Below are 13,343 nucleotides of genomic sequence, written 5' to 3' on the forward strand. Positions count from 1 at the left end.
GCTGACCTTCCACCAGATGAAGAGAAAATACATAAAATAATACTGAACCTTTAAAACCAACCTGGAAGACAGGGGGCAGAAAAGTCCGGTCTAGGGCCATGAGGCCCAATTTGTCCACCCTCTTTATTCTAGGAGATTGCCTCCGATTTACTTGGAGATATTCTGTGAGCAGGGGGAGCATATCTTGATTCCTTTCAATGGGTATAAATAGAAGATTATTTCAGCAGGATTTGGGGACGAGGTGCTGAGACAACTCCAGAAAATGTGGTCTCCTGTCAGGAAATCCGCAAAGCTTAATATCTGAACGGGACTTGAAACGTAAAGAACAGTGAGCAGCACTATTATGTCCAATAGGGAAATTCACTGCATGTATAAACTTGAAAAAAGGTCAACATGATCTTTCATTTCTACAAAGCAAAGCCTTATTCCTGAAGCTGTCAAAATATTAGCATTTAGTAGAAATGAAATACCTCCGGGCACGTCTTATGAAATTGTGGCAGATCCACCCAGTAGGGGCTGTAAATTGTTCCCAGCTAATGGATGTTTGGCAGCTTTAGACAAAATGAATTTCGTAGACCTGGAAGGAGCCTGTTTCAACTTCCTTGTGCAGAGGGGAAATCCAGGGCATTGTCTGAAGACACCTGACATTGCAACTTTGGTGAAGCTGAATGGGTTTGGTTAGCTCCTGGTCAGGAGACGATGTGGGAACCGTACTGCCTTGGGTTCTGTGAAGGAAAGAAAGGATGTAAAAGCAAGTAATAAAAACATACATATACTCCAATAGCTCTCACTGTTCAGTTTACTACCTTACTATTCTGATCCAGCCAGTTACCTCTGACAGATAGTAAGAAATTCCTTCCCTCAGCAAAGGGAAGGAGCATCCTGAGCACATGTTCATGTTACAGCAAGCAAAGAAGCACAAGGCCAAATGCCTCTAGATAAGGTTTCAGTAAAGAATGGATGGAAAGATGTAGCCTTCTAGATTATTTATTCATTTCTTTGATTAATTAATATCTCATTTTCCCCCATGTAGAACCCAAAGCATCTCACACCATAAATTAAAACAATACTGATGCTATAGATCTGCAAGTCCCATTGCTCCTAGCTACCATATTCTGTTGTGATGGATGATAGGAAATGCAGTATAGTATAACATCTGGAAGGCCACATGTTCTCTGTCCCCAAGGCCCCTGTCAAATCCCAGATAAGGGAAAGCAAAGCAAAGTAATGAACATTCGTGATAGCTCCTGTGATATTGCAGTGATGAGCTTGCTCTACAAATGTTGTTTCAGCAATGAGCAAAGACAGGTGGAGCATAAATAAAGCAACAGAGCCATCTGGTAGGGCATCACTTTCTCGCTCTTCAGTTAAAATAGTCATATCCAGAAGCCTAGTGTTCTGGGAATCAACAACTGGAATTCTGTTGGTGATGTTCATAACATCTCATTGCACCATCATATGATGGTTCCAAAAGTTGCTATCTAGTACCTCCTTCTGTAATACCCCCTCCCCATGCAACCCCAGCTTGAAGGTCCCAGGTTGCACCTCCATGGCCAACTAGTGCCCAGGGAACTCCCAGGCACTATCAAGTTGCAGTCACAGAGCCTAGAAAAGGAAAGAGCCAGAAGGTCAGAGAATAATAGAATCCTAGAATTAGAAGAGACCACAAGGGCCATCCAGTCCAACCCCATCCTGCCATGCAGGAACTCTCAATCAAAGCATCCCCATTGACAGATGGCCATCCAGCCTCTGCTTAAAGACCTCCAAGGAAGGAGACACCACCACAACCTCTGAGGAAGGAGTGTGTTCCACTGTCGAACAGCCCTTACTGACTCAGGAAGTTCCTCCTAATGTTGAACTGGAATCTCTTTTGCATCCATTGTTCTTGTCCCTGTTCTCTGGAGCAGCAGAAAACAAGCTTGCTCCCTCCTCAACATGACATCCCTTCAAATATTTAAACATGGCTATCATCATATCACCTCTTAACCTTCTCTTCTCCAGGCTAAACATCCCCAGCTCCCTTCCTCATAGGGCTTTATGATTGCCAGATCCTTCACCATTTTAGTCTCCCTCCTTTAGACACGCTCCAGTTTCTCAACATCCTTTTTAAATTGTGGTGCTCAGAACTGGACACAATATTCCAGTTGGGGCCTGACCAGAGCAGAATAGACTGGCAATATTACTTCCTTTGATCTCTAGACACTATACTTCTATCGATGTAGCCTAGAATTGCATTGGCCTTTTTAGCTGCCGCGCGCATCGCACTGTTGACTCATGTTCAGCTTGTGGTCTACTTGGACTCCTAGATCCCTTTCACACGTAGTCTCCTTAAGCCACAAGTTAGACTTGAAAGTCACCATAAGTAGGGTCACCATAATTTAGACTTGAAGGCATGTAACAACAATGGAGTCATGACCTAGAGTGGCACACCTTTGAGAAGGATACAACCCCCCCACAGCATCATATTACTTTGGGAGCTAGCATTGTATGATGGTTTGAGTATTGGACTAGAAGTCCAGAAGACCAGGGTTCAAATCCCCAACCATGGATGGTCATGGGAAAGTGACAATCTCTCAGCCTAAAAGTAGGACAGCAGCAAACTTTCTAAAGCAACCGTACTAATAAAGCCTCTAATAATGTCGAATTAACTGGAGCAAATTTGAAGGCACATAGCAATAAAGGTCTCTATTTTGGACTAATTTCAATGGACTATTTTGGACTAATTTCAATGTTATTTCCCCACCCTGCGCATTCTCCTGTTGAAATTGTGTACAAGCAGAACATCGACAAACGTAAACAACAGTCTTTCCATTATAATTCCTGCTTTGGGCCGCAACCCTCAACACCAGTGTGTGGCTCAACAAAAGTGTTGAAACAATAAGACTGAAAAGACAAAAAATAAAGGCCAAAGGGAATATAAATAATCTTTATTTCTGTCGAAAAGTAACAATGCGCATAAGAAAAGTATTCAAAACCAATACGGGCAAAAGATACAAAATGAACAACAACTGCAATCAAAACAACACAAAATAGCACTTGTACCAAATAATACAATCTACACTGAAGCATAGTAAGCCAAAATATAATGCTTTAAGGGGGGGAAAGTTAATGACTAAAGTTCTAGATCAGTAGTTCCCAAACTTGGGGTTCTTCTCCATATTTTTGGACTTCATCTCCCATAATGCCTTACTACTGCCAAAACTAGCTGGGGCTTCTGGGAGTTGAAGTCCAAAAAACTTAGAAGACCAAAGGTTGGGAACCATCGCTCTAGATCTTGTCTGTGTTACTTGTGGGGAAAGGGGCAAAAACAGAGCCTGGAAGAAACAAGCCCTCTGACTAGACGTTGGCCCTCCAAAGGTTTTGAACTTCAACTCCCAGAAGCCCCAGCCAGCTAAGCCAACCGCCAGGTCTCCTGGGAGTTGAAGTCCAAAAGCAGCATCTAAAGTACTTTGGGATTAGTGAGAGAAAACAAGGCCGCCGCCTTCCTCGGCCTCCATTGGTGGAGGGCGGCTCACGTCTATCACCGGCCACCAATCAGCGGGCACGATTCCGGAAACGCCCGCCTCTTTTTGCCAGGGCTTTAGGGTTGCCCATGGTAACCGGAGGGGGAGAAATGAAACGAGGGTGTTTATTGGTCTTTTGTGAGTGGCGCTGAATAGAAGCCTCGCTGTGATTGGATAAAACTCTTCAGGCGTTCTAGCGGGATTCCTTCCAAGAGGGAAATGGGGTTCCAGTCTCTCGGAGTCTAGGCGGAGGAAGGTATGGCTGGCTTCCCTCTCCATCCCAGGGGTTGCCTCCCGTCGCCTTCCCGCCCAGCTCTGCTGTCACTGGGGCGCCTTCCCTGGCCTCAAGAGTCAAAGGATGCATCCACACTGGGGGAATAACCCGGTTTAGCACCGCTTTAACTCTTATGTGGCTCAAGGCTATGGAATTCTGGGAGTTGGAGTTTGTTGTGGGGCCCTCTGGGCCCCACAACAAACTCCAACTCCCAGAATTCCATAGCCTTGAGCCACATAAGAGTTAAAGCGGTCATTGTCAGAGTCTGGCTGTGACAATGTAGCCACATACTTATTGCAAAGCATGTAATGGATGTGCAGGGAGGCTTCAAGGGCTTCACAGTAAGTTAAGGCTCAGAGTGTAGTGGAGTCTCCTTCCTTGGAGGTCTTTAAACAGAGGCTGGATGGCCATCTGTCAATGGGGATGCTTTGATGGAGAGTTCCTGCATGGCAGGATGGGCTTGGACTGGATCAGGGCCCTTTTTGGGGTCTCTTCCAACTCTAGGGTTCTAAAGCATGGGGGGGGGGCTTTGGGCATTGCAGAAGGAGGAAGGGGATACCCACCCGCTTAGTGCCTGAAAGTGGACATCTGCATGCAGAATGGAAACTTATGCTTATGGATGTCTCTAACAGAATTCCTGCCATGATGTGGCAACAACTGTTTAAGCACAATTAACTCTATTTTGTATTGTCGCCTGCATGCGAGTGCGGTAGCTGTGAAAGCTCACCGTCACCCATTATTAGCCATGCCTGGAGCTACTGCATATCCATTCTTTTAATATAGCGCCCATTCCATGAATAGAAGGCCCTAGTGAAAACCAGTCGTCATCATAACTCCACAGACATCACAACCCCCAGATTTGCTTGGGAGAGGTTTTCGGAGGCTTCATGATCTCTCTTGCCTTGCAGGATGCCTGGCACAGTGTTTGGCGTTGGGCCAGGAGTCTTCATTTTAGCACTGCTCTGGGTACTGACCTTGCTGCTCTGCGTGGTGTTATCCAGAGCTTCTGGACTCGCTAGGTAAGGCGATTTCTCCTGCTGGGAAAGTAATTGGAGGGGAAACTGCTAACCGTGTGGATTTTGTGGTAAACGTTAAGGGGAAATATCTTGCAGCTAAGAGCAACTCAACAATGGAACCAATTGCCTGGACGTCTTCAAGCAGAGGCTGGACAGCCTTCTACTGGGACTAGTTTAGCTCTGAGTTTTCTTTAGGTGACCTGCAAGCAAGGCCTTGTTCAACTCTACGTTTCTAGCCATCTAGTCTTCGGAGATTTAGGAGTGGATGGGTTCTATCATTATTAAATTATAAATTCAGTGAGCTCAAAGTAGTAGCTTTAATGATTTCTTACAGGAGATTCTAAATTGATTTAGTGGAATCTCCCTCCTTGGAGGTCTTTAAACAGAGGCTGGATGGCCATCTGTCAATGGGGATGCTTTGATTTGGATTTCCTGCATGGCAGAATGGGGTTGGACTGGATGGCCCTTGCAGTCTCTTCCAACTCTATGATTCTATTATTTTTGGTGGCAAACGAAAACAGATCTGAGTCAATAATCAGCTTCTGATCTATTCTGGATATATTTTACAGCGTGCAATTTATTGTAGAGCACCAAATGGTTGCCTCTCCATATCCACAGATTCTGTATCCACGGATTCCACCATCCATAAAGCAAACCTCTGTTATACAGAGCTACTAGCAATGAGGGGTACTATGGAGGGAAAGAGATTATAATAGGGAAATTGTTTTTTTCTCAAGTTGTAAGGGAAAGTCAGCAAGCATTTTGTTTAAATGTTATCGTATGCATTTTATATTTTTATTTTCAATAAAATTATTTTTAAAAATAAATTATTTTAGTGAAAAAGGCCAACCTAGAATCACAGAGTTGGAAGAGACTACAAGCGCCATCCATCCCAACCCTCTGCCATGCAGGAACTCACAATCAAAGCACTCTCAAGAGATGGCCATCCAGCCTCTGTTTAAAGACCTCTAAGGAAGGAGACTCCACCACACTCCAAGGGAGAGTGTTCCACTGACAAACAGCTTTTACTGTCAGAAAGTTCTTCCTAATGTTTAGGTGGGATCTCTTTTCCTATACAGTGGCCCCTTCCTATATTTTTGAAGTCTCATGTAGACTGCATTTCAGTAATCCAAATGGGATGTAACTAAGGTATGTGTTACCATAGCCAAATATGACATCTCTACAAAGAATGTGTACAGCTGCCGCACTTTAATTGTGCAAATGCATTTGACTAGGTGTGATTCGAGTCTTAGTGATGATTACTGTGTTATACTCTCTTTCTCTCTCCCTCTAGGTTTTCGGTAATTCTGGTTTTCTTTGTGGCTGTGATAATCACATTGGTCCTGATATTTTTCCCTCGTGCAAGTGAGTTGCCAGCACCACCTGTAGAAATTAAGGTAAAGGTTGTTCCTCTGGCTTTCTCCGTTCATAGTTCTTCTCACTAAGCATTTTGAATTTAGGTTACACTGCAAACTGACACAACTATATAGATCAAATGGTCTGAGTGTTTGCATAAAAGAGTGTGTGTACAAAATACATCATCATACGTGGTCAACTAATTGCCCATTTCCCAGGTGAAGACAAATGCTGCTACTACAATTCACTTGCTGTTGAGTGAGAGAGGGGAAAAGAAGGAAAATAAAAGCAGTTAGAATGATGCTGCCTCCAAAAGTTGCTAAAAGCCTAGGAGTATGATTGGCAATTGAGCATCATGTGCTTTGAGTGGACAGCCACCCTACTGTAAAGTACACTTATCTGTAATGTTAAGAAAGAAATTGGCAGCATGAGCTTTCATAGACTTCAGTCTACTTCCTCAGATGCAGGAAGTAGACTGAAGTCTACAAAAGCTCATTCTGCCAGTTTCTTTCTTTCAGTTAGTCTCGAAGGTGCTGCAAGATCTCTCTACGTACTGATTCTACAGACTAACACGGCTATATCTTTGAATTGTACCTGTAATGTAAAGTCACCCTCAGCCACCTACTGTAACGTAGCCTATAATGCACAGACTAACTCCTCAGAAACACAATGCTTCAGGAAATTCAGTAAAGCTTTATTCAGCAAACAGAAAATCACAGTATATAGCTGTTGTCAGGACTGAGTAATTTCCCCCCAGTTTCATCAGTATAATTAGTTCAAACAGTTCACCCATTACAAATACTCTCACCCCATTTGTCAGCAGTTCAAAACATATTCTTTTCCCAGGTCTGACTCCTCCTTATTTTCCCTCTGAGCTACAGATTCTAACACAAGAACAACCTTGGCAATTGTCAGCTCATACTTCCTTCCCACACATCTGTTCATTATCCCAGGCTGCACCTAATACACAATCTTTACTTCCCCCAACCTGACCAACATCATAACCCATCATCCCACCTTTATGTACCTATGCTCAAACACAGCAATAAACATGGCAAAAATTAAACATGGCATGTGTGACGCACACTTCTCTGATCACTACTATATTATTTCTGGAATGACAGCACCCTGGTCTCTTTCCCCACTGCTGTCACCAAACCAAGATGGATGCTTTAAAAGATCCCCTTGTATTACAAGAGTTGTGTATTAATGGTAATGTGGATATATTTTAAATGAAGACAACCTTTTATTAAAATAAAAACTGAACTTTATTAAAACACTTGCTTCACACAGTTGTTACTTGAATCGATATCAGATAAACATTGGTTCAGGCACTTGTGTTTCTCAGTGTAGCTGGTAATATGACTTTCTCGGTGTTAACTTTGTTACAATTAGGTAGCTTTCCTCTTTGCTAGGATCTCCCTGATATTAGTGACATCTAATACAAAAATAGAAATTTAATTCCAAATTGGTTTCCCCCTGTTTGTTCCAGACAAGCTAGGACTGAAGAGTCAAAAAGGGGACAAAATCTGATTAAGCTAGGTTCCCCTCCTCCTCCACAGACATGAGGGGAGCGGAGGGGGCTGGAAAAAGAAGCCTTGAAAGGAATGTTGAAACTACCCACCAAAGTCACTATACTATGTACCTTACAGCAGACTCTTGAGGGGAAATGCCTTTACACTGAGGTTTGTTTGTAAAGTGAATCTGCTTCCTCATTGGGTCATTCATTAGGGAAATCATTTTTCCATGAGAAGATGCACAAAAAATGTCTGGTTTCATGTGCATAGACATATAAGTATACAAGCATGCAGCTAGAAGTTTCTTGCATGGTAACAGGAAACTTTGACTGCAAGCATTTGTTAAAAGACAGGAGAAGCTATCACACTCTTCTTTTGATTCTTTCCTTCTCGGTATATGAGCTCATTGGATTTAGATTCATGCAGCTCTGTGGTTTGTAAATGCCATGTCGTGTGTGTGTGTGTGTGTGTGTGTGTGTGTGTGCGCGTGTGCGCGTGTGTGTGTGCGTGTGTGTGTGGGGAGAGAGAGAGAGAGAGAGAGAGTTTGATAGCATTGTGGAAAATAGCTGTAGCATTAGCTCAGTCATCCCCAACCCAGCACACTCCAGATATGTTGGAACACAACTCTATTTATCGCTAGAAGTATACCCATTGATCTTACTGATTTTGATGATGGGATTTCTTGTATAATGCCTCTGGAAGACCCTGGGTTGGAGAAGGCTGCAGGAAATTCATATTTAATCTGATTTGTCTAATATGCTTTTACACCATCTAAACTAGTGGTTATTGCCACAGTTTGTGGTGAGTGGATGGATTAGTGCTCCTTTATTCTTCTACTAAATGTTAAGCAAGTTGTCATTACTTCACGAGTGGGAAATATGTGCCCCCTTGTTGTTGGACTGCACCCCCCATGATCCCTCATTATTTGCTTATTACGTCTGTTAGGACTGATAAGGTTGCAAGCCAACAACATCTAGAGCATTACACATTCCCCACCTTTGCATTAATAAATTCCTTGGTTTATAGCTGACAGTCAACCTAACAACTATTGATTTATAGTCAACCTAATCAACAGTCGGCTAACTACTCAAGTCCCTGTGTAAATTGAAAGTTTATAATATAGTCACTGAGTTTTCCACTTTAACTTTGAGACTGTATTTGGTTGGTCATGTGTTTCTTGGTGCAATTCTGGTTATTCAGGTCTCATTTGTTTCTTCATTTATGTTTCTGCTCTGCATTTTTTACATTCTACTCCAACAGACCTCCATCATCTCAAACAGCAATAAGATGGAGAAAATTTGTACTCTGTGCTAGGAGCTGTTTTTCTTTCTCTTGGTGCTGACACTTGGCTGCTTTAAGAGTGCTTCATTTCTCCTTCACTCCCCACCCATCCACCCACCCACATGCCCTTTCTCTAGGGACAGCTGTAATCCTTTCCCTTCTCAAAAAACACACTTGCAGGTGCTACCTCCAACAGATTTCACCGATAATCAAATGTTCCTCCTCAAAGCTTTTCCCCTGCTGCTAGATTAAACTCTCCAAAATGGTCTGAATTTCCATTACCAGTCGTTTGGTTTCCTCATGGATCAGCTTCAGAGGAAATTCTCCTTCTTCCCAGAGGTTCCCCATTTCTAATTATTTAAACTCCACATTCATTACAAAACTGTTCTTCTGTCCCCTTCCTCCTCAGCACTGGGAATGCTTTGAGCCTTCTGGCATTAGGCTCCCCCCTGGCTGCATTCCTCCATACGGACCCCACTATCACTACATTCAAACAGCAAGGGAAATTGCCTTAGCTGTCTTAAGACAGCTCTGCCTTTCTTTGAAAGAACTGTCTTGTCTTGCTTTACAGTTTATAGGACAAATCATGTGCTGTTGTTGCAAGAGATGCAGATGTGTTGCATTTTGCTTACAATATTTATTTGGTGTTTGTTTAAAATATTTCTGTATCACCTTCCAAGGCAGTTTATAAAGTAAGAATTTGAGGGAATGAAATATAAAAATAAGTTAGATGAAACAACATAAAACATTTAAAATAGTCACATGCTATGCGTCATAAAAGATGGGTCTACATCAGTTAAATGCAGCCTGGAAGAGCAAGATCTTTCAGGCCCTTTTAAAAAAAGAGAGAGGGGGGGGGGAGATGGACACCTCCTGGAACAGGAAATTCCATAAGGATGGGGTTACCAGAGAAAAGTTTCTTTTTCTTGTAATGTCTCAATAGATAGGGGTGTAGCTACAAACTGAGGACATTATACCCCAACCAATTAAATTTTCCCTCAGCCCCCTAAAGAGTGGTCCAAGCCTGCTCCAGCTGCAAGTGGGTCCGGACCTCAGTGACCCCACGGCTCACTCCCAAAGCAAGCGACGGACACAGGGCCAAAAATGCACTGCCTTGAACCCGAGTATTCCAGCTCATTTTTGCTCCTGTCAGGTTGGACTGAATGGCCTCTTCCAACTCTATGATTCCATGGTCCAGAGGACCGGAGTGTGGCCTCAGTGTGGCATCTGGCTGTGTTGGAGGCATGCGTTGTTCAAACGCCACACCCCAAAAGCGTCCAGAAGCCGCTTCATTTGGCCCCTTTGTTCCGAGTCTAGGTCTTTTGAATTCTTCCAGTGCATTAGCCACCCCTCCCAATTTTGTACTATCTGCCTACCTGATAAGGATTTCCTTCAAACTAAATTATTGATTAAAAAAATGTTAAAGGGTAATGGCCTTAAGGTAGAACCCTGAGGCACTCCACTTGAGACCTCTTTCCAGTTTGAAGCACAGCCATTGATAACAATTCTTTGACAACCAGTTATGGTTCCATCTGACAGTTAATCCCATCTGTTTTATATTTAATCAGTTTTCTAATCAAAACATTAGGGGGGATCTTATCAAATGATTTGCTGAAATCCAGATAAATGACATCCACAGCATTCCCACCATCTACTAAACTAGTGACCTGAATAAAACAAGATATAAGATTAATTTGGCAGGATTTGTTGTTGACAAACCTGTGCTGGCTCCTACTGATGACTGCTTTGTCATCAAGATACTTGTAGACAGACTCCTGTATAATATCTCTCCCATCTCCTTCTACCCTACATATGTATCCCTGTTGGATTTACTTTGGTCCATGCTGCAGAATTAGTTTCAGGAGCAGCAATGGAAGCAGACAGAGAGGTACAGCGTATGAGAAAAAGAGGTCTGTACAACAAGTGTTCATTCTGAGGATTCTGAGGACTAACCTCAGCAGCAGTCCAGCACAATATGGTATCAATAATACATGCTCTGTGCCTTCAGCACCCAATGCCTGCTAATTGGCTAATTAAAAAGTGAAGCGTGTTGAACAAGCAAACATGGCACCCACAGGAGACTTGTTCTGTAGCAAAGGCAAGGTCACACTTGTGTTAATGCTGTTTCATGAAGCTCACCTTTGCTTTAAGCTGAGTATGTTGAACACTCTCAGGAGCTAGGAAGACAGATTTGGAATCCATGTCTTATTGATTGAATGGGAGCAGATTGGGTGTCCCACAACTATATTCTTTCTGTTGTTGTTGTTATTGTTGATGTTATGGCTACTCAGAACCTTAAGAATACAAATTTTAACTTCACATCTCCCCCTCTGTCCTGGAGCCCTACATACATTTGCATCCCTACATACATTGGGTGAGCAGACTGCCTTCTGTAGTTCAGTGATATCTGTGTGGACAGTGCACAAATGCAGAATAACCAGCCAACATCCATCCAACATACTTACCAACATGCTTACCAGACACAACGCTTTATTGCAAATGTCAAGCCATAATGCACATGGAAGTAAACTTCTAAAAGATTTTGTTTTATATTTATTAATTCCAAGAATGAAAGGTACTCTGATGGGAGAATAAAGTTTATTGCATTTGGTGAGACATCTTCCAGAGAATGGAGAATAAAGCCAGAACCAAAGCCTAAGAGTTTAGCGCATTGGCCAGTGTCTTGTTGTTGAGACATGGAGATGTATTATCAAATTATGTCTCCAAGTTTCTTTTAATGGTTGTGGGTGTAGGTGTTTCGTACCTATGTCTGCAATGACACACACCCCTTATTTATAACTTCCCAAACCCCCATAGCCATTTAGTGCAGCGGGGAAGATGAGAGAAAAGTCAGATGGCAACTGGCTTTTTTCAGCAGGCAGCCATAGGAAGAATAAGGCATCATTCTGGAGTTCCAGGAAGATGTCATTCTCTTCCTGTGACTGGCCACTGAAACACAGTAGGGGCTGCCTGACCTCCCCACATTCTTCCCAATCACTATATGGCTATCTATGGGGGTACCCCAGTGTCAGATTGGTAAGTTAAGAATGTGAGAGGGAAGAATAAGGTTACACTTGTTCCATCAGTGTGATACAGGATTTCTAACGTGAAGTTTTTTAATTGCTCTCAATAAGCCATGGTTAAACAGGGACTCATCATTTTCTGTGCTTCTTTTCAGTATTTCCCTACCTTAGCCCAACTATGTCCTTATTTACTGGGCCCAGTTACGGTCTCCTATGAAGGCTAAAGGGCCAAACACTCTGGTGGTTGACTAACTGGCAAGCAATGTTAAAGTTGTACATATCTCAATGAAGGTCATTCCTCTGTGCAGCTGTTGCCAAAAAAAAGACAAAATCCTTGGAGATTTGGCAGATGATTAGGAAAGAAACTAATAATGTATTTATTCATGTTAATAAAATTTTATTTGATACTTAACAGTATCAAATATGCGGTGGCTCAAGTGGTTAAGATGCTGACTCTGTTGATTGCAAGATCAGCAGGTTGGCAGTTCAAGGCCCAGAAAAAAACCCTTCCCCATTGCCACCTGACTCAGCTCAGATGTCAAGGTTACCTGGAAGACGGCCTCTGCCAATGGCTTCAGCCTACAGAGAGGGCGATATGGGATCAAGCATCCCTTCATGTTTTTCAGTATTGTTTGCTTCTTAAGACTGTCATCAAGGAGATATTCTGCTGCATGAGTCATTTACAAACTTTATGTTTCCTTCAGATTGTGGACACTTTCTTCATTGGCCGTTTTGTCTTACTCGCCATCGTGAGTGTGGTTTTCGTGGGATGCCTGTTCTTGCTTTTGATCCATCACATCCTGCAACCTGTGTATGCCAAACCAATGAGAGCCAGTTCATAAGGTGGCAGAAAGTCTGACAATCACTTTGTGATGCTCTGGCCTTGAAATGAGACTTTTTTTTTGTAGAGAAGAGTGCTATTGATTTATTCAAAATATATTGCTATTATTGTGTTTTTTAATTACAAAAAATAGTTGTGCTGATGGTGTTTGTTATATGATATCCTGAGTTTTGCAGGATGTGCAAAGTTGCAAAATCAGTTTAATAAAGATGGTAACATGAGTTCTAAGACTGCTTTTCATGTTGTATTTCCATCTTGAAATTTCACCTTCCTTGGAAAACGTGTTTCCACATTAATACACTTGCACAGCATTACAGGTACGGTGTATTGATACCATACCAGCCATACGTTATAACTGTTGATAGCCATTGGTTCCACTTTCTCCATAGCAGTTGACTAAACAAATTCAAAAATGTTCATAAGTTAAGTACTAATTTAACTGTAGCCAGCCTCTGTTTTCCTTTTTGCTCTCCGCAGAGAAACCTGGTCTGTGCATTTCTTTGTAGCACCTTCTGTTCTTAGTGGATTTAAT

General features: G+C 42.5%; 1 protein-coding gene across 2 annotated transcripts; it reads left to right on the forward strand.

The window, feature by feature from the left end:
• Positions 1-3,705: 3,705 nt before the first annotated feature.
• Positions 3,706-13,039, forward strand: TMEM218 (transmembrane protein 218). 2 transcript variants are annotated; one of them, XM_089537913.1, is made up of 4 exons: positions 3,706-3,759; positions 4,686-4,796; positions 6,088-6,190; positions 12,675-13,039. In XM_089537913.1, exons 2-4 carry the CDS (start codon positions 4,687-4,689, stop codon positions 12,810-12,812), a joined length of 351 nt encoding a protein of 116 aa, XP_089394039.1. In that variant the 5' UTR covers positions 3,706-3,759; position 4,686; the 3' UTR covers positions 12,813-13,039. The 2 variants fall into 2 exon arrangements, with proteins under 2 accessions (XP_089394039.1, XP_089394040.1); XM_089537914.1 differs by having other exon boundaries at positions 3,739-3,759; positions 4,619-4,796.
• The last annotated feature ends 304 nt before the right edge of the window (positions 13,040-13,343 follow it).

The sequence above is a fragment of the Sceloporus occidentalis genome, unplaced genomic scaffold, assembly GCF_023333645.1.
Source record: "Sceloporus occidentalis isolate IW3139 unplaced genomic scaffold, rSceOcc1.0.p SCAF_9, whole genome shotgun sequence".
NCBI classification, from domain to species: Eukaryota; Metazoa; Chordata; class Lepidosauria; order Squamata; family Phrynosomatidae; genus Sceloporus; species Sceloporus occidentalis.

What these genes read in the sequence shown, in the direction of transcription:
- TMEM218 (XM_089537913.1), top strand. Translation starts at nt 4,687, where the DNA reads ATGCCTGGCACAGTGTTTGGCGTTGGGCCAGGAGTCTTCATTTTAGCA. An exon ending in AGAGCTTCTGGACTCGCTAG is followed by an intron (nt 4,797 to 6,087) that starts GTAAGGCGATTT and finishes CTCTCCCTCTAG; the next exon opens with GTTTTCGGTAATTCTGGTTT. An exon ending in CACCACCTGTAGAAATTAAG is followed by an intron (nt 6,191 to 12,674) that starts GTAAAGGTTGTT and finishes TGTTTCCTTCAG; the next exon opens with ATTGTGGACACTTTCTTCAT.